Source organism: Diadema antillarum, unplaced genomic scaffold, assembly GCF_040938485.1.
Source record: "Diadema antillarum isolate AM-2024a unplaced genomic scaffold, OU_Dant_1.0 scf00000044, whole genome shotgun sequence".
NCBI lineage: Eukaryota > Metazoa > Echinodermata > Echinoidea > Diadematoida > Diadematidae > Diadema > Diadema antillarum.
Window position 1 is genome coordinate 4,786 of NW_027270933.1, and position 21,898 is coordinate 26,683.

Genomic DNA, 21,898 nt, shown 5'->3' on the forward strand with positions numbered 1-21,898 from the left:
TGTGACTTGAAACGAGAAATACATGCCCAGAATTTTGTGTCAAAATGTACACTTTTATCATCTGCTGCCTACCCCAGAACTTTTGAGACTAGCAGCATATGTAAACTAAAATCAGGATTAAGTCAATGACAAAATAAGTACGTTACATTTGGCAAGTGCAGATTCGTTGCAATACACGAGTGGAATTTGTAAATTAACTCCACAAACTTGTAGCAACCCTCCGAGCAAATAGAACGTTTGCACTGGTGGACTTACCGACATCATGGCATTATACGCATGCCTCTGTTTTATCATCCTCTCTTCTATCCTCTTCAGGTCGTCTTCGAGGAGCTTCATTTGTGACGTCAGCTCGCTGAGTTGCTGGCGGGTATAGAAGAGAGGAACACACTCATGAAAGTTGCAAGTAATGCATCATGCAGTAAACACAGAGTACGTCATACGTGGTGCATCATGGTTGGGTCTATGACTTCACACTGCAGCAGGCTGGACATGTATATTTAATAATGATGATCTTCAGTTGTTGTTGTCGTGGTCTTTTCTTTTCTCTCTCTCTCTCTCTCTCTCTCTCAACATCAAAGAGAGACTGCTGGTCTTGTGGACATGGTTGTCAAAGTACAGAGGTAGCTACAGATGATGCCCCTGTGTGACGTGTTTGGTTTCCCACTGCTCTGACCGGCTGCAGCTTGGTATTGTAATACCTGTGGCAGATTTCTGCTATGGAGTGTTAATAGCACTGCTCTAAACTGGCTGCCAGTGGCTTTATCAAAAGGGAATTTTTCATCAATTTCCAATGTGTAGCTTTGACAGTTATGACCAGACTTGACTGTTGCACTGGCAGCACAGAAATGCACAAATGCTACTCTTTGGCTGTGGTGGTCCACAATTTGGCTAAACATCAATGTAGATTTAAATAAACACAAACAAAACAGAATATGAAACATATTATGCACACACATGCAGTATGCAAGTACCATTCATGCATGGCGACATGTCTACTGTAGACATAGAAATTGTCATGGTACATTACTTTCGCACTACTTTTGGCAAGCATGAATTCTAAATCCCGTTCAAATATCTACACAATTTTCGCTGTACATTTTGAATGGGAGCACAATTGTGTAGAGCGAATTCAAGAATCCGCTAATATGTTTTGGAGCCACTTGGTGTAAAAATTAATCACACAAAAATATCAACATACAGTTATGTAACAGTAGCCCTAACATATAATATAGAGAGAAATTTTGTCCATACCATGATATGAATATGATCTGGACATTATTTCAATGAATATGATCTGTTCCTATATCATCTTTAAGCAGGAGGCAGTTGATAGGGTAGTGGTCAAGGAATCTGACTTAAGTGGAAAAATCTTGAAAAGGATGGTAACAACAGCACTACATAAATAATTCCTGTATCCAAGTTTGCAATTAACATCTCATTGGCTGAAATCCCTGAACTTTGTACAGTGTGGTTATTGCCCTCGTGTTTCTTCCACGCCACCTGCTTGTACCTCACCCCTTCATTTTCCTACAGGTGGAAATCTTGCAATTTTGTTACAAGATCACAAAGCCTCCATCACCTTGGATTGAATAGGACCTTCCTTATCAACAACGTCAAACTGTCTGATTTTTTCTTCATCAATCAACAAGACTTGAATCCTGACAAAAGTGAATCAATTACAGTGTGTTAGGCGGAAGCCAAAAGATGCTTCCCGAGAGGAAAGTCCCTCATGATACAATAAATCATATTTACATGTCTCATTCCTTCACAAGCTGATCTGTCTTGGTCTTGAAATGGTATTAGTTGTGGAAAAAAAAATGCTGAATCTAATTATATGGAATCACAACATCATCAAATGTGACTTTAAAAATGACATGAATTACACTAGTGCATTACTTGGGTGACAAAACGATGACAGGTTGATATACATTGCCTTTGGTGAGAACAAAGAGAGGGCAGTGTTATACGCAAATACACTATGGATAGATTTCTTTGATAATTTCTTCAGGTAAGGCACATGGGCATTCTATGTGCTTTGTAAGTATCAATGAGGAAACCTTGATATTAAGCAGATAAGAAGACAAGTAAATATTGCAGATAGAATAAAGGACAAGCATAAATGCCCTCTTTCTTGGCCTGGTGAACTACCTCCGAACCCTTTACTTCTGACCATGAACCTCGTTGAATGGCTAATGGTGGACAGCTTGTAAGCATTCCAAATGGTCAAGACTCATTTACAATGTGCCTTTGGCAATCTGACTGTAACTTAATAATAAAGATGTCTTCTCTGGAAATATAAATCACAAAATTCAATTTACAATCATAATATTTCACAAGGTTCACACAATAAATTCTTCAGGTTCCGTTTTTTCTTAAATATTAAAGGGAAGATATATTGAGCCAGCCTCCCATATTGAGGTGACCAAGACAACAATGGATGACCTGCTCACATCGCTGGGTGCCCACCAGCAAGGTCAACGGTGATGGTCAACAACCCATTCCCAGACACTGGACACAGAGATGCATAAAGTGCAATCCCATTCCAGCTCCAAGATGTCTTTTGTAGCATCAAACAGAGAGTATATTCAGACAATCAGAGTGGTAGAAATAGGACTTTCAGCAAGAAAGCCACACCATATGAAATTTCACATGACTTCAAAAGATTTTAGTCATCAACACTTCTGCAGGAAGAGGATAAAATACATCCTTCAAATCTTTACAAGTTTGGCTCTCCTATAATCTCTGATTATTTCATTCTGTCGGTTCTTTTGAATATACAGCTGTACATGTACATATCAAACTCACACATATTTAGGCTTTGGAGCGTTTATATCCTTACCTCTTGCTTTTTCCGTTTTGCTTCATCAAGGAAGTCCTTTAGAATTTGGATCTGCGCTACCTGATTGTCCTGAAAAGATGCAGGGAATGAATAAAGACTCTTTCATACTGGTGTGCATTCTTCATTTTTTGTTGCTACATCTTGTCCAATCTCAGTTAATCAGTATGACATTCTAAGCAAACAGTGCTCAAACATATCACCGGATGGATGCAAACATGTATTCACAGTTTTGCAAAGCTTGAAATCATTGATGTGCGAAGAATGACACACATATTGTCTTCACACTTTTCTTGCTTCGTAACGTAATCTTATTCTGTAAAATCTAGTCATAATTTAGCTGTAATGTAGTATCTGATTGCTTCTTTCATGTGAAATTAATGACCCTGAGGCCCTGTCCATTCATATTACGGTACGGCCATTAATAATCTAGGTCCTGAGGTATAAAAGATAAACTATATACATGAAGACTTTTCAATCCTCACTTCACATATTTTTTTTGTTCTCTTTAAAAAAAAAACACCTCATATAAACAAAGTTTCTAGGATGTTGTCAAATCTACTGCAGCTATCCTGAAAAAAAGTTCTTCTATAGCACCAAAACAAACAAAAATGCAACATTACAAAACCAAGCTGCATCCAAATACTGTATAAAAGTGGATATTTTTGCGTACTAATTTTTCGCGCTCGGCCGGGTAAGAAGAGTTTCCCGAGTTTTTAATTCCGCGGAATTGAGACATCATGCACAGGAACATATGGCAATCAAAAATATTCGTGTGTTTTTATTTTCGCGCTAGTTTCTGGTTGCGCGAAATGTGCGAAAATTTCAACACCGCAAAAATTTCCACTTTCACAGTAAATGTTAAAGATGTTTTCCTAGTAAATCTTGCAGAGAGCAGACTCTCTCAGAGGTACATGTAAATTAGAACCCTACATCTTTTGTATGTGAAATAGTCATATCACTGCATGGAACAATGATATACACTGTACATGGCAACTCAACAGATAACTACCCATTGTATAGGTTGAATAGAGAAAGAAAGGAAGAAACAAAGGAACAATCAATTGCAAATAGTCATGATAATCGGGTTAGATTTAAAGGATGTGTACAGTTCTGGTCGAGGTGAGGATTTAGCTTTTAACGTTTTGCGAGATATTCAGAAACCACTTTATGAGATGTCAAAGAGCATGCAATTCTTAGGGGTATCAAAAAGTTTATTTGATGAAAATCGGTTTTGAAATGGCAGAGATATCCAAAAACAAGGCGAAACAAAGAGATCCTAATAAAAGGCGTGGCCTGTCGCCTTTTATTATCATCACTTTTTTTAATATCTCAGCCATTTGAAAACCAATTTTCATCAAATAAACATTGAATCCTTCTTAAAATTACATGCTCTTTCATATTTCATAAGAGGTTTCTCATTATCTCACTTAGGAATGTTTAAAACATGAATCCCTACCTCAACCAGTACTATATACAGTCCCTTTAAGATAAGAGAAAGGATGATAAGGGGGTGGGGGGGGGGGGAGAACCGACCATTTCCAGCTTTCGCTTTTTGCTGATGAGTACTTCTAACATGAGGTTCACTTCTGCCAGGTCCCATTTCTCCTGATCCTGAATGAATTCTTGCACATCTGGGGTGGGGCCTGCTGTCTGGAAGATCAGTAAATCCAGAGACATATGGGGATAATCATTATCATTTTTTCTTTCACATTCCGTACAAATAACTACCGGTATAAATATGTATGGTAGTCAGAGATAATCTCCAAATGCAATTTTTTTTTTGTGAAATACCTTTAACAAAGAATACAGAGAGTGGCAAGAATAGCAACATTTCGTAGAATTAAAGCAATAATTAGACATGCATTTCTTAGCTGAGTGTCTTTCAACTGAGAATGTGGCTTTTCCCTGTAATAAACATTTTACGAACAGAGTTTCAGGCTCAGTAGGTCTGAAGAAAGTACCTGTAGACATTAGTTTTGTGGGAACTGTAAGACTTTATCATTCTTGAGAATTTTCTTCAATTTTGTGAGTATATACAGTGCGTATAAAAAAAAAAACGCAACAAGATTTAATTTCGAATTTGTGAAGATTGTGTCAACTTTACACCAAAGCGAGTAGCATCATCTTAAAGCCACATATCTCCTCTTTCCAGTGGTATCTTATTTATTTTTACACGGTCATGGATGGCTGAGTAATCATTCTTTTTGGACAATGGGTCAAATTGGACTTGGGACCAAGTTTCAGTTTCTGCATTCAACTATGACATCGATTTTTGTACATATTATTGTGAGTAGAAATTGCATTTAAAATGCAATTTCTACTCACAGTGATAAATACAATCCAAGATCAAAATTCTAAAATTTATCAATTTTTGATTTTGTGATCTCTGTCTAGTTGATATACAATTGTATATGTCAAGAACTTGGTGCAACATTTAACTGCCAATATTTTTTTTTTTCCATTTAAAAGCTGTCCTGTTTTGTTTGTCATGTTTTGCATTATGACTGTGCGCAACTGTTTCCATAGAAACGAGACCACACATATTTGAAGAGAGTGCCCTTCCAGTCATTCTGCTGATTTTGCACCTGGTTATGTAAAACATCTTCTGCAGGTCTGTGCTACTGTCTGCCAACTGAAATGCAATCGAACCTGATGAACATGAGACAGAGGAAAAGTGGACAAGAAAGTGGACATACCTGCAGACCAATCTTTAACCGCTTTTCATCTATCCTCTGTCTGTATTTGAGTATGAGCTCGTTCACTGCAAAAATACAACAAAGTGTATAATGAATGGCATTGAATAAAAAGGAAATCGTTTTCTTGTTTATGGGGGAAACATGATTATGACGTTAAAGATAAGAATGAGAGCTCCTCCTAAAGTATGAATGCCCTAATCAATGAACTTTACATCTATCAGTACATTTTTAATGTGAGCTTTGCTGTACACTGGCTGTCAAAAGTATAAATGGAACACATTGTACAACATGCTTGACCTGTACCTTTATACAATGTAAAAGTATAACAAGCTCATTTAGAGATATGTACACTATAGTTTGTCACTGACTATGATGCATTTTTTAAAATGTAATTATATTGAATACGTTGCACATTTAATTTTCACAGCTTCCTTGTGTTCTGATAACTTCGTTATTAAATATATGCACATGTTTCAACACTTAATCCATTACCAAATAATAGTTTAGAGCAAGTATCGTCAGTACATATTTCAGATACTTTTTTGCTGTGTATTAAATGATGTACAATTTGGGGTTACTTTGCAAAGCCATACAACAATACAGTACAATTGTACATGATATTAAATAAAGCTATTATTTACATGTACTTCAATTGATTTAAATCTTAATTTCAAGAGCAGTGACAAAATAAAAAATACATTAGCATCTCACTACACTGTAGGTCCCACTGCATGCCAGGGGTGAATGCAAGGTATGATGCAACAACAACAACAACAATAAGGCCTTGGCTGGAGATATCAAAATGTCAGGTCACATGCTCAGCATTCTGGGCCTCCTATTCATGTTTTTCAATGAGCATGTGATGCCTCTCATGCATACCACATGAGAGCAATACCTGGTCCACCTCTTACCCACATCGGGCCTGCAACTACATTGTATGAGCTACAAACAAAGCCAAACTGTATTGGTGTGGCTCCTCAGCCCCTACAAGATGTTTATACACAGTGTACATGTACACAATGGCCCGAATTCACGAAGGTGGTACAAATGAAACTATGGTCTAAACCATGAACAAAAACCATGGAGCGCCAAGTGTCGCACGGAATATTTCGTTACGAAATTGGTCATTTCGTCGATAAAATGACCGTCTATTAACGAAATTATCATTTCGTGGACGAAATGTTCATTTAGTTACATAATGTTGTCTTTTCATTACAAAATAATCATTTCATTGACGGAATGACTGATTTCGTAACGAAATATTCCGTGCGATACTTGGCGCTCCATGGTTTTTGTCCACGGTTTAAACCATGGTTTCATTTGTACCGTACCCCCTTCGTGAATTCGGACCTATGTGAGCACTGAGAAAATGGGGATGTGGATGTTTGCAAGTTACATAAAAGGTGTAATATTGAATTTAAAAAAATAATAAACAGACAAAGAGAGATATCAATGATGACAATGATGACGACGACGACGACGACGACAACAACAACATACAACACAACCAAAGAACAAAAGGTCTGGCTAAATGGTACCTGATTGATTCACTGAAAGACTCCCCCCCTCCCTTTTTTTTCTTCTTGTCAATATCAAGTTCTGGTGTCTACATGAAATAATCATGACATCATGACTAAAGGTACATTGTATCTTGAGATAATAGTTTTCATACACGTTGTTTGACCACAGCAGAGCAGAAATGGACACCATGTAGAAGCAGATTGAGAAAAGGGTATGATACTACATGTAGCAGATAGAGAAGACTTGATTGATGCAAAATAAGCACTAAACAGTGAATCTACTGAGGGAATGACAGTAATCCACACATAAGCCTCTTTTCTTTTTCCCAGGGGCGCGAATGGACAAAAGAGAAGACAGCGACAAAGAAAGAGAGAGGGGGGTAGAGAGAGAGGAATAGAAGGTTTCCTTGGATTCTGTGTTACTTCAATGAGTTTGCTGTGGTAACTGTGTAGGATCCGCTACCTGGAAACAATAGGTGACTACTGAGTCTGAAGGTTCTTGTCACCCTATTCTCTCCTTGTGAGTGGTAGAGCTTGCCATGGACTCTTCTTAAATTGTACAATTAAAGATTAGAGGAATCTTGACAAGAGAATGCTCCCGAAAGGAGAACATTTTTATGTATTGGTAATGCCATGAATTGAGCTGAAAAGAGTGACAAAAATACTAACAAATTTAGACACACACAACGTTAAACCATTCCAAAGTCAACACACAATACAGACCATTACTGCATTCTAATATTTTTATGAAAACTTTGTAGTCTTGGCAGCGTGGTTGTAACAATAATTTAATACATATTTCAGTACGCTTCTCTTTTTGTCACCTTTTTAAAAAAAATTAATGAATAACATATCACCAGATTTATAGTTTTATCCCTTTTTTATAAGTTATAATGTTTTATGATTTTGCTTAGAATATACATGTAATATATGAAGCATATCATCAAATATCACATTTTATTTACAAATATCACACATAAATTTTATCTTGGCTTTCTGTGTACACAAGAAATGAGGGATTCTAGAGAATTAACATAATCGTATCACATACCAAGATTACTTTGGGGTATTCACAGCTCAAATCCTATTAAATGACTTACTACTAGTTTAACACTTATGTAGGAGTGGAAAAATCCCTCATTCTAGTGTAATTCAGTGCAATCATATAGCATTTTTATAAGTAGACTTGAATAGTACAGTTGGCAGATATTGGTAGAGGTTACATCAAATTGGACCTAAAATAAGATAGTTGTGGAATGTTACAATATTACAGCTTTCAACCAAATAGTGATATGGTTGCGAACCCTACATGATATGCAAACTACATGAGGTGATGTCAAGTCTAGTTTGTTTGAGATCCACAGTACGTATAGAACAAAGAAAAGTTGTGTGTTGATGCACCTCAGCTACAATATTTTATGGATATTATACAATTGTATCCATACCATACAACCATACTATTTGGTAAATACACTGGAAACTTGAAGAGTTCTTGAACTGTTTTATGTTCAATATTAATGAAGCTTTTACAATTCTAGGTCTGATTTTACAGTAATCATTACAGTACTTAAAATATGTTTAATTGCACAACATATACCCATTACATGGTACCTGTATAAATGTGCCACAATATTGCGACCTGTTGAATGCTAATAATGCACACACATGCAGAAATTGAATCTTGAGAGTAAAAACATTCTTTGCACTGTATTTCACAGCATGAATTCAAGCACACAATTCATGGTTAAATCACCAAACTACAATTCAAATGATCTATACACAAAGTGGACAAGAACTCCACGGGCTACTTACAGGTGACATTCGGGAATATTTGGTCTGTCTTCTCAATTACAAAATTGCACTTCGGACATCTATTACTCATCTCCAAGCTGCGTAGTATACATCTCCGGCTGAAAAATAAGAGGGGCATGAATAAACAGTCTTGAAGCAAAACATCAAAGGTAATAACAATCATGACAAAACAAAGATAACTTCTTGAGTAGGTAAGACACTGACTTAACCATAAAGCAAGAATCAATAAAATGGAAGTTTGTGGACAGTTTGCATAAATGGCATGAAGAAATAATGCAACACTATGATAGTCCATCATAAGATTCAGCCATGATGTGATTAATGTAAAAGTTTGAATACAATGATGAATGAATGAAGGTATATTGAGGATTGTCATTCATGTGTTTCTGTGCATGGCCAATGTACTGAACTTTGTATCATGGATGATTCAATTTCATTTCTTTAGATACCTTTCTATTAGATTATTGATTGCAATACTACATAGTACACTGTATACATCTCTTCTAAAATGTACACTTGATTCATTTAATACCAATTCCCTTTTCCCATCCTCATGCATTCTACATGTACATCAACAACTGCCTGTGAACATACAAAAAATAAATAAGTGATAGGGGCCTACAACTTCCTTCTGCTTGGTTTTCAGACTACAAAATACAATGCATTTTTATTCCACTATAATAGTTTTCTCTGTTTTCTATTGCCAGGCTGGTCTTTTGCCATTGCATATTTTACACCTCAAAAACAACAAAAACACAAAGACAAGAAATCAGATTCTACCATGCAGATTCTTCCAGAGGCAAAGGTATTGGACTAGATATTCTATGAACATGTACAAAGGCCATTAAATGGTTTGTGGCACTTCATCTCCTCTTCCAAGGCCATCCTTGGCCATTTGTGTAAGTCTGGTAGCCTAATAAGTGTAGCTAGGATTGTGTCTGCTTCCTAGGCCACTGTTATCGCGTGAAGCCTTCAGCCTAACCTCCAATTTCACACAAACTAATGCCTACCTTTTCTCTACTCAGGCGGAGCATTGTGCGATTTGAGCAACTTCATTATACAAGTGTGATATCTGAGGACGTGCGTGGGTTACCCACCTGCGTGGGTTCTGTGCCAAGCAAGGACTGCAAATTGATAAGATGTTATCGAGTAGACAGGGAATGCAAAATAGACAGAGAACAAGACACAAGTCTCTGACCTGATATAGCGAGCAGGTATATTCTAGATTTGAGATCAGAGAACCAACGTTTCACTTCAACTTGCTTACAAAAGAAAAAGCAATACCACTTCATCGTTTCAAGATGTTGCAGAATTTACCCTTGGCACTACTGAAGATAAAAATACTGACTGACGACATTCACTCCACTAAGAAAAAAAAAAATGAGAATCAATTACTGGTATTAAACCAAACTGACAATGACTGATATCTTACCAGAAGCTGTGTCCACACCGTGTCATATGTGCCTCCTCTATCACCTCAAAACAAATGGGGCTGCAACAGAACAAATCGGGAGAAAGTGGTGATTTGTTATGTGTTAGAAAAAGGAGTACTGTAGGGCTAAATAAGGCTTTGATGATGCATTACACAGAACACTAGAGAGCTCTACTACAAGTACAATGCCATGACTAAAGAACTCAGAACATATACAGTGTAATGTACACCAGGTAAAGTGTACACTGAATTATTTACCCACATAAATGGTTTGCACAGAACAGAAATTCAGCTCATGATGACTGTCATTTCATATTTGCCAGAACCACCCTAAAAGTCCAATCAGGGATCCACTCAATCCACCAGATCACTAGGAGAGTATGAATTATAAAACCATATTAACCCTAACTAGGCCGGGGGGGGGGGGCCTCCGAGGCCCCCCTCAACGTTTCGCACGATGTATCGCTATCGCGAGAAGCTATCGCCGCGACGTTTCATAAATTTTTTCTTTCGAGTCTCCCGCATCTTTTGACACCAAATTTGCGATGCCTGGGTGCGCGGTTCCGAAGTTGCGCACAAATATGCGCGTGCATGTCAGACCAAAAATTGCTCAAAAACGTGAATTTGTGTACAATTTCAATGCAAACTGTGTTTACAGGCAAATTTCATAAAAGCATGATTATTCGGGGGGTTTATTGATTAAAATCAATTAATAATGCATTTTCTTGTTCGGAACAATGTCACAGACAAATTTCATCGAAAAAACAATGAAAAACATAAAGTCGAAAAAACAATGAAATACATAGAAATTAAAAAAACAATAAAATACTTAGGAAATTTTTTCTGATTGTGCAATTTTTTTCTCTTACATTTGCTAAGGACACTAAAAAGAATATTTACACCAAAAATGTGCCTGTTTTGAGCTTTTTTTAGTGATTTATACCAAATTGTCTGATTTCATGCATCATTATGCATAAATTAGCATAATTTAGTGTAAATGATGCTTTCCAATACTTATAGAAGCAAAGTACTTCTTTACACAATGTAGGCCTACCATTATGATATCTGATTTACGTTGATGGATGAAACATGCAAGTACAGTGCATTCCTGTCATACATTTCACTGACATGCAGTGCAGTTTGTATTTCACCTCAAGAAAATTTCAGTCCACATGTCAAACCTCCAGGAAACAATTTGGCTTGTCCATTCAAACTTTAGAGCGCAATATCATAAAGACAGTATAGATAAGATTATACTAGCTTAGGGATATTTTCCAAGGATAAAATAATCAACACTTAGCAATAGATTGAATAAATCCATGCATTAAAGGAATCATTCAAAAGTCATTGCATGATCTGTCACCCCATGACACATTTCTTACTGTGAATGTGACGTAAGACATCTTTTCATACAATGCAGTGGAGAAACAATTATTATGATCTCTACTTTTTCATTCCTCTGGAATCAAACATATCTTTTATTGCTCAAAGAATGGTTCTTTTAGGCGCTTGCTTATCATAATTCTTTCGTCGGTAAACTATCAAGCATTTTGTAGCACATCCCCTGATTTTTCCCCCTAAAATGGGTGGAGACTTGGAGCTACTACTTGACATAATTTGACAGAATGTGTCATTTCCTTGCAATACATGCGTCTGTACACTGTAGTCAAAATCATAGGGAACAGCCTGTCATACTAATATAAAGTATTGGGGGGAAAAAAGAGGGAAGAAAGAGAAGAGTCTCTAATTATGCCTTCCCTTTGCATATCAAATGACATGCATTATTCCGGGTATATCCACCCTTGAAATAACATCTATAATCTACGGCAACCGGGTTTTCCAATTCTGAAATTGGCTCCCCAATACACAGATTAATAGGATGTGAGGCGGCCCCAGCCGACCCTTAATGTCTTGTTCCTCCCTATTCCTTGCGTAGAACGGGGAACACCGATCATGCCCACTGTGGGAATAGCAGAGTGGAAGTTGGCGTAATGAATATAATGAGGCACTATTTCACTGTGGCAAACACATGCAGTGTCTACAGGTAGCTTTTTGACTGAAAAGTCGTTCTTTCTTCATTTCAATCTTTTGTGTGTCTTGATTTCCCTCTCCCCTATCTTCTCAATATCTTAATTCCCATTCATGCAGCCCCTGAACGGAAACATCATTAACTTTGTAGGATTGGCACAGGCAATTCTCAATGATCTCCTGTAGACAATAAAGTAAATAAATACATAGGAAAATCATTTTCATTCAAATAGGAATCCCCCCCCCCCTTAAAAAAAAAGATTCTGAATACACAAAGATAAAGAAGGTGAATATATAAATTCCAGAAACACAAAATACCAACATATACAAAATATCGCAGTATGTTCACTGTAAATACAACTAATGTATGTACACAACAACTAATTGGGTAAAACTTCAATGCAGGACTGAATTACAAACACGTTCAAATTTTTAATATCTAACTTGCTTCCTGACAATTAGAAAACTTGGCTGTGTTTTGCTATAATCAATGTTTCAAGAGTCAACGCCGAGTTAAGTGGATTCCAAGTACCGGGGGTATTGGATTCGTGTTCAACAGGATCAGGTTATCAATGTTCACAGTACATCAGCGGTCATCATGAGATCCTAAGGGCATGCCCATGAAACAAAATAATCCAAAAACTCTTGATATCAGCACAATGCATGACTTGCAACATTTGTACATAAATATGCCAAATTGAGTATGGATTTGAATTATATGAAAATTGATTGAAAATAATAATACAAACCATCCAAATGACTGCATAATACTGAAAAAAAAGTAAAAACATTGTGAGGATTCAAGGCACTTCTTCTTGCCCTATACATACCACAATAACTCACAGGACTACTGCTTTGTTTTTTGTTTTTTTTTTACACTGGGCAATTCATCCCCCCACACTCAATTCGCTACAAAGCATTTCTGATAATGCATTGGTACTGTGGCAAATATCCATTAGGAATTTTTTTTGAATCCCTTGTGCACTATACAAGATAGGTATCCTCTGACGTCAATGCTAATGATGTTTTCCTCTCATCATTGGGGCATACCCTAGTCCACACTCTCACACACACAAACATACACACCCACCCTCACACAGACACACAAACAGAGAAAACAATGTTTTAAAGCATGCTTGTAGATGAAACATGCACGTTTTTCCTATGACATGAAAGCACTTAAATGCTATTTTACCATCATGAACTCTTGCATTATTGTTTCAATATAATTCAGAATAATGTTCAATATCAAGGATCTCAGAAGCAGGTATATATTTTGCTTCATATTCCACTGTCCGGAACAGCATGTCTTGAATATCCATCAATGTCACACAAAGTGTGATAAAAAGCTGTTGATAAAAACATAACCACACAAGAATTCACGCTTTACAGTTATATCATTATTATTACTATTCATTCGGCTTTCAATCATAAATATATTACATTTTTCGAAATCAGAACATACACTGGAGCGGTAAGGGTGAACCAGGTTGGGCGGCCCGGGTCTGGAAAGAGCCAATAAATGACTTGGGCCCTCGGGCCATCCTCCCCAACCCACCTGGTGCGCCCAAAACAGTCAGTTTACAATATAAAAGATACAAATTTCATTAAAGGTCCAGTTTACCTTTGGGAGCAGTCATTTCGAAAATGTTCAAGATATCACATTTGATGCTTATGTTTAGGTCTGTTGTATCACAAAACATCCTACCATATAAAATTTTTGCAATAAAGCCTAAAATATAAGAAGATATCAGTGTTTTTCTCAATAAACCGTAACTGTAGACGGTTTAGCCTGGAAACATTTTTATTATAACTATTGTTCACATTTTGTGTATTTAATAACACTTAACATCGATTATACGCATTCAAATTTTTACAGTGGTTGTTTCTAGCCGTAACTCACATTTTAGAACTATTTTGAAGCACTAATGCTGGGTTTTTGTTTCATCTGCAAAATTCGTCTGTTGAGAATGAGAAGGGCTTTAAGTCTTCTCGAACACTATGGGTTTTGTGGTCACTTAACGCCCTTATCATTCTCAACCAACGAAATGGTAAATTATGACTTAAAGAGGCATCATACATAAAAAAACCCACAAACAAACAAACAAACAACTGTTTCTTTGTGTCAATTTAAGATATGTGTAACTACCAATCTTTCTTATTCCATTCATATATCAGAGGTCATTTTCTACATAAAAAACTAGCAAACAAATATATATTAATAATACATTGCATTATATGTATGTCAGCTCTTAAATGGCTACCGACATCAAAACCTGACTCACTCAAAAATACACATGTACAGTTAATGCACAATGTATAAATTTGAAGTTTCCATGTAAACCATATTCCCTTTAAACACTTCATTTTAACTTCATTATATTTGGACAATTAACAAAACAGAACTGCAAAAGAGAGAGAGAGAGAGAAAGAGAGAAAGATAGAGAGAGAAAAAAGAATAAATTCATAAATAACTAAAACTATCACTCAAAGTGACTAACACCCCCACCCAACACCCAGGGAGCCAGCTCAACCAGCAATGATTATCTGCATGCTTTCTATTGGGGGAAAAGACAAAACAAAACCAAAAAAAAAAAAAAATCATATTTTAATACCAGTTTTGCATGGAAAGATAATCACTGACTTTAAGAAGGCACAACTTTTCTGTTATACACAATTTTATACACAATGTGTCTGATAACAACATTTATTTAGCTTTTGAAGGAAAATGAAATATAGACAAATTCATTTCGGTGACAACATTGAATCACTATATCAGTAATTAAATGTATCTCGAGCTACAGTATAGTATACACTGTACATACATGTAGGCACCTACTACATCTCTGAGTGCATGAAGCTGAAAGTTAAAAATCCTTTGAAAATGGAGCAATGCCTCATCTAACTGCATGTCTACAACTGCTTTATTTTGCCAGAAGACACCTCCACAACCAGAAAATGAATTAAAAAACAACAACCACCACACACCTGCACACAATGATCCAGTATTTTACACCATACTGCAGCAGGACAAAGTCTGCAGTCACTCACACTGCTGTATGCATGCATTCCACAGTGGGGAAAAATATTGAACTATGAAACATTGGATTTCACTCTTTTAGTTCAAAGATCACATTCCTGGATTCAATTTGGAGCCAAAGATAGAGGTACGAAGACGTCACTAAACAAAAGAGATGTTTGCGGAATGAAAGAGAAAGATGGGAGAGAGGGAGGGAGGGATCTAAGGGTCTAGGAAAGAGTGGTGAAAGAGAAGTTGCAGCATTTCACACCAAGAAGAGGGGCTGAAGGGGTCATGGTTAGAGTCAAACTGTGCCCTAGACCCTGGACAGACAGGTATGCAGGGCAGTGGCGTCTGTTCCCACCTTCCTGGTTTAAAAGAAGGGGGGGGGGGGGGGGGGGAGTGGGAGGAAGAGGTTTTGCTTGTGCTAGGCTGTGGGAAAACCTGGAATCTCAACAACAGCAACAACAACAACAACAAAATGCTCTATGACCCAACATTCCTCATTATAAGGAAAGCTAAAGTATTCACATAGTGACTTCTAAATACTTCCCTTCATATGCTACCTGATGAAAGGTAGCACCACAAAACACTGTCATCTAGGAAGGGGGGGGGGGGGGCCCTGCCTTGACCCATTTATCCACAGAGCTGGGCCCAGGAGAACTCATGACTGAAACTTGTGCTTTGACCTTAATATGCCCCGTCTGTTCCGTTCATACACAGAATCACCTCCCGCCGTGAAATTGCTAAGTTTGAAAATCTGACAATCTGTTCTAATGCACAGTAGAGTCGACTAGGATGCCTCTGCCTAGATGTGACTACTATGATTTACATGTTCTGAACGTCTCTTGACCTTTGACCTTGAGAAGCTCACCTTACCATTCTTCACACAAATATTCCCTCATGCATTCTTATCTTTCATACTGAACTATTTCCACTTGACTTTTCTGTAAGTTATAACTTGAAAAGATGTTTAGCTGAAGTTCAATGACCTTTGACCCTGACCTCTGCATTTTCATGATGAAAATCAAACCTGCTTGTGATTTTTCAGTTTTTTTAAAGCTCTTCCTACCTATCCACCATCTTACACTACCTTATTTGGGATTCATAGCCTGTGCTATGCTGAGAAATGGCATTATCATAGCCTAAGTTTAGTGACCTTTGTTTTTCAAGAATTTTTACCATACAGCTACAACTCGAATTGTGCTTTTTGCTTATACTGTACATGTGCACACATCTTGTTGTATAGCTTGATCAAGTGTTTTAACAGACATCATAATTTCTGAACTTAAGTGTAAAATTGTATGCTCTTCAGTATTTCATAAGCGGTTTCTAATTATCTCACAAAAAGTTAAAATCTGAATCCTTATCTCAACCAAAACTAAACCATTCCACTCATTAATAAGATTTGGAGGGATAGGAGGGGAAATGGACAAATCAACTGACATTAATTGTCTCTAGCCCCTTAACTCTTTCTAATGTGACATGGTGGAAACCCCCTGTGTGCCACATTATTCTGAGACACCAAAGTAATCATGTTTTGAGAAAACATTCTATTTTTCAAATCTATGTAACTTTTCTAGATTTCTGTTGAACTGCACATGTATGATGTAGTGAGCAAAGTTGTAAAGAAAATACCAAGCTTTGCTTTGATGTAAATTGTATGTCAAATCTTTGATTGTTTTTATTTCAAATGACCAGTAGCTACATTACTGTAAAAGCATGACTTTTGCACACAAAACAGTGGCAGAAACTTAAAATTTCCATGCAAATCCAGTAGGGAACATTGATTGCTGGTCTATCACCACATGAAATGCAAGCTAAATATGAGAGGAACGGAATCGCGAGAAACGCTCTCATTGTATTGTGGCATTTGACGATTTATCGATCAGTTTGGGCGGGTTTGTGTGTTTGAGCAGAATATGAAAAGTTGACAGGCCGTCGACTGAGTCGGGCGTGCGAACGTGGCACATAAAGAGTTAAAGACAGAAGTATGTACGTCAGTATAATGTAAATCAAGCCTATGGGATTGTGCTGTGCTGGAGTTCATATCTGCATTATTTCATGCAACAGGATTCTTGATGGCAACATCACTTCAGCTACATGTATCACACTTGCATGTTTCTATTGCTGTCCAACTTCCCTTCTGAAAGCTTACACTACAACTCAGTGTAGCAGAGACATGAAAGGCCACAGGTAGTGGGAAGTCTACAAACGTAGCTGGGTAAAACTTCAGATCATTATACGCGTACACATCATCATGCCCACTCTCATGGCAAACACATACCAGGCTGACTGTTCCGCATGTATCATGCATACCATAGTTTCATTCACCCTTGAAATACCGACATCTGTACAGGGCTGAACATGAGCTATTTTGTCTGGTGGCCTGTTTCAGGCCACTAAAATCTTTAAATCTGAAATTTTGGTAGCCCGAAAGAGATGTAGATGCCCAAAATAAAAGCAGAGGTAACAATCTATTTTGAATCTTACTTGCCTGGATAGGCCATCAAAAAAAAAAATTGGTGGTCAACACCAATTTTTTGTAGCCCTGGCCCACCAGGCCATCACTTAATTCAAGACCTGCTGTATCAAATACTGTACACATTAATGATACCTAGAACAATCTATTCATATGACACTGAGACATTCAAGAAAACAGCATAACACTGCAGGAACTGGAACCCTAAACTGAGAGAGAACTCTGACTAGATGCAACAATTCCTTTTCATAAAGTTGGCAGAGGTTGATGTACATAAGCAGGTCCGAGCTATAAGCGTGTTTCAAAGCGACTTTGTGTTTAATCAACTCCACAGAAATGCATCTCTGGCTCAAAAGCGTTTGCAACTGCACTCTTTTTGGTGTTTCAGAAACACATCTCTAACCCCATTTCTAATCAAAGCAGCTTTGTGTTTTGATATAAACTGCCCAAAACTCCCTGAAAGTTGTTGGAAAACCTAAATTCTGCACGAGAAGTGAGTTGATAAACGCACCCTACACTATATATTGCAGAGCTACTAGTTATTCATGGTCACTACAAGCATTATATGACATACAGTATCAGATACACAGGCCACAAGAGGAAATGATCTAAAGCAACCTGCCTGCGATGAGACATCAGTGCTATCATGCAAACACATCCTCGGTGAACTTTGACATGTTATTACATGAATATAGACTCAGTTATGCACAGACATTTTACCTACAGTTGTGTAAATTGGCTTTGTGCATAATTTCATCAAAATAGGAGAGAAGCGGGGAAAAAAGGGATAATAGGTGAGCATCAAGACTAGACAATTGTGCATGATCCTACATTGTAGTATGCTACTACAAGTATGTGTACACAGATTACAGTATGCATTTTCAGCAGTTTTGATAATACACGTATCTAATTGAAACTAGGAAAAAAAACAAAAAACAAGAGACCTGGTGGTCTCGCGCTCACCCGAGTACCGCAAGTTCCTTCCATGCATTCTTGCAGACTCTTACCAGAGATTATTGGGAACTGGGGTGGGGCAGCTTGGAGAGCTGGGGGCATGGTGCCCATTTGCATATTTTCCATCACAGTGGTAAAACTACCTGCCAAGTACACTGTACTTTGAAAGTTGGACTATGCAGTTTAGAAAAAAAAAAGACTTAAAGCTCTTTAACTTCTGATTCTAGAGAAGAATGTTATTGAATATTCCTTAATTTGGGAGGTTTGGGCCCCCTGGGGCTCCCAAGGGGAGTATGGTGGCCATTTGAACACATTGAGATCCTATCCCCCAGTAAAGCTACTTGCCAAGTTTGCTGAAAATCTATTATGCTGTTTTCACGAAGAATATGAAAATGTACAATTTAGGCCCGCATTTGATCCCTCCCCCCCCCCCCCCCCCCCATCTGCAATGAACAAATTTGAAATTACAGTCATCAATGTACTAACTCAAGGTATTAACTTTGCTTTATCATTTCTAGTTCAAGAGAAGTTTTGTAAACATTCCTTAATGGGGGGGGGGGGGGGGGGGGGGGGGGCTAGGGGCCCCCAAGGGGAACATGGTGCCCAGTAGAACAAATTGAGATCCTAACCCCCTAGGCATGCTACCTACCAAGTTTGGTGAAAATTCATTGAGGGGTTTTCAAGAAGAATATTTATACATGTACAATTTACACAGTAGGTCCCCATTTGGAACTCTCATACCCCATCCCCTGGGTCCCAAGGCCGAGGGGGCACCCCGGATTCCGCAATGTACAAACTTGAAACAACAGTCATCAGTGTACTAACTCATAGTATTAACTTAGCGCTATCACTTCTGGTTCCAGAGAAGAAGTTTCTTTTTTTAAGATTCCTTAATTTGGGGGGGGGGGGGGGGGCCCTGTTTCATAAAGCATAAAGCTGTTCGTAAAGTTACGAACAACTTACGAGCGACTGGTGATCAGTTCTGATGTGCTATACTTATCAGAATTTCCATAATTCAGCACAAGAACTGATCACCAGTCGCTCATAAGTCGTTCGTAACTTTATGAACAGCTTTATGAAACACCCCCACATGGGGCATGGTGCTGATTAGAAAAAATTGAGATCCTATCCCCCTTGGGATGCTACCTGCCAAGTTTGGTGAAAATCGGTCATGGGGTTTTCAAGAAGATGAAAATGTAAACTAGAAATGTCGCTATGGCGACTGATGCCTCCGCCATAATGCATGATTCTCCCAATAGGTGTATAGTACAATGTCTTCACAATGTATGATGACAGTTTCACATAAATGGCAAAATACTGAAATGACAGGTTTGTCAGAAATATCTTGAATGTTCACTTTCCTTGAACTGGGTTTGCTATAATTGTCTATTAGAGTGCAGGTACACATATTTGGGGAATTGAGGATTTTTACGTGCCTTATGACCGACCCTTTTATAAGTTTATGCATTGAGTAATTCTCAAGGTATGAAGAAAGAGTGTAATTACAGTACAAAATAGATTTTTTCTTTGTATTTAAACATGTCCTTTGACCCTTAACCTTTGACCTTCTGGCTGGAAATTTGACCTGTCCTTTGACCCTTAACCTTTGACCTTCTGGCTGGAAAATTAAGTAATACATGTATTAAGTTTTAAAACTAATAATGCAAGCATTGCATATAGTATATGAGGGAAATAGTAAAATTTTGAGGAGTTGACCGTAACTTTTGACCCCCTGACTATTGACCCATGACCCCTAAGTTCCCTAGATAATCCCTGCCAGTCAGTACATGCGTATGTACCAAGTTCCATGAAAATACATTGAACCATTTGCGAGAAAAGTGAAATTGTAACATTTTCACCTAATCTTTGACCTTCTGACCTTTGACCTTATGACATGAAACTCTCTCTGGAGAATCTTTACGCAGTAGTACACGTCTACAGTACACTAAGTTTCAAGAAAATACCTTTGGACATTGCATAGATATGGGGGAAATAGCAACATTTTTAGCATTTGACCTTGACCTTTTGACCTTTGACCTCTTGTCGATGTCAATAAAATCTATTCAACTAATTGCCCTATCAAAAATCATCCTTGGACCAAGTTTGGTGAAAGCTGCTTCATCCAGTTTTGAGTCATCACGTAAACAGATAAATTTTAGGATTTGACCTTGATCTTTGACCTTTGACCTCTGTCTGATTTCACTAAAAAACTAATCAAGTAATTGTCCCATCATACATCATCCTCGGACAAAGTTTGGTGAAATTTGCTCGATCCAGTCTTGAGTTATCGCTTAAACAAATACAATTTCATGATTTGACCTTGACCTTTGACCTTTGGCTGATTTCACCCAAAATCTAATCAAGTAATTGCCCCATCATACTTTATACTTGGACCAAATTCCAGTCAATATTACTCAAGTTATCGCGTAAACGAATGCGGACAGATGTACGGACAACCCGAAAACATAATGCCTCTGGCACCACTTTGTGACGGAGGCATAAAAAGTTTACGCATGACGGACAATGCAGAGTGATCACAATAGCTCACTTGAGCCTTTGGTTCAGGTGAGCATGTTACACCCACCAATATAAAAGCAGCGAGTTTTATCAACACAAGAAGCAAATCAGAATATGCCACTCAGTTTTGGGTTTCGGTTTGCACATGAGCAGAATAAGGTCATTTGTACCAACAGGTGCTGTTCGTTATTCCGAAGGTTCGTTATTCCGAAGGTTCGTTAATCCGAAACACACAAAGTCCCTATACCTAGAGGTTCGTTAATCCGAAAATGAAAAAGGGTTCGTTGATCCGAACATTTGTGGCGTTATTCCGAAGGTTCGTTATTCCGAAGGTTCGTTAATCCAAAAATGAAATAGGGTTCGCTATTCCGAAGGCTTGTTTATCCGAAAATGAAATAGGGTTCATCATTCCGAAGGTTCGTTAATCCGAAAATGAAGTAAGGTTCGTTATTCAAAAGGTTCGTTGATCCGAAATGAAATAGGGTCCGTAACGAACCTTCAGAATAATGAGCTCTGTTTCATTTTTGGATTAATGAACCTTCAGAGTAACGAACCTTATTTCATTTTCGAATCAATGAACCTTCGGAATAACGAACCTT

At 37.7% G+C, this 21,898-nt stretch overlaps 1 protein-coding gene across 1 annotated transcript in view; it reads right to left on the minus strand.

The window, feature by feature from the left end:
- Positions 1 to 207: 207 nt before the first annotated feature.
- The window catches only part of LOC139713865 (E3 ubiquitin-protein ligase COP1-like), a gene marked incomplete at its 3' end in the record, with an annotated part of 31,748 nt that continues 10,057 nt past the window's right edge, over positions 208 to 21,898 (minus strand). Inside the window, exons 2-7 of the mRNA XM_071625571.1 lie at positions 10,300 to 10,359; positions 8,868 to 8,965; positions 5,536 to 5,600; positions 4,373 to 4,489; positions 2,840 to 2,908; positions 208 to 360 (exon numbers count right to left, since the gene is read on the minus strand). Of these exons, the coding sequence (XP_071481672.1) occupies positions 208 to 360; positions 2,840 to 2,908; positions 4,373 to 4,489; positions 5,536 to 5,600; positions 8,868 to 8,965; positions 10,300 to 10,359 (562 nt within the window). The remainder of the gene's footprint in view (positions 361 to 2,839; positions 2,909 to 4,372; positions 4,490 to 5,535; positions 5,601 to 8,867; positions 8,966 to 10,299; positions 10,360 to 21,898) is intronic.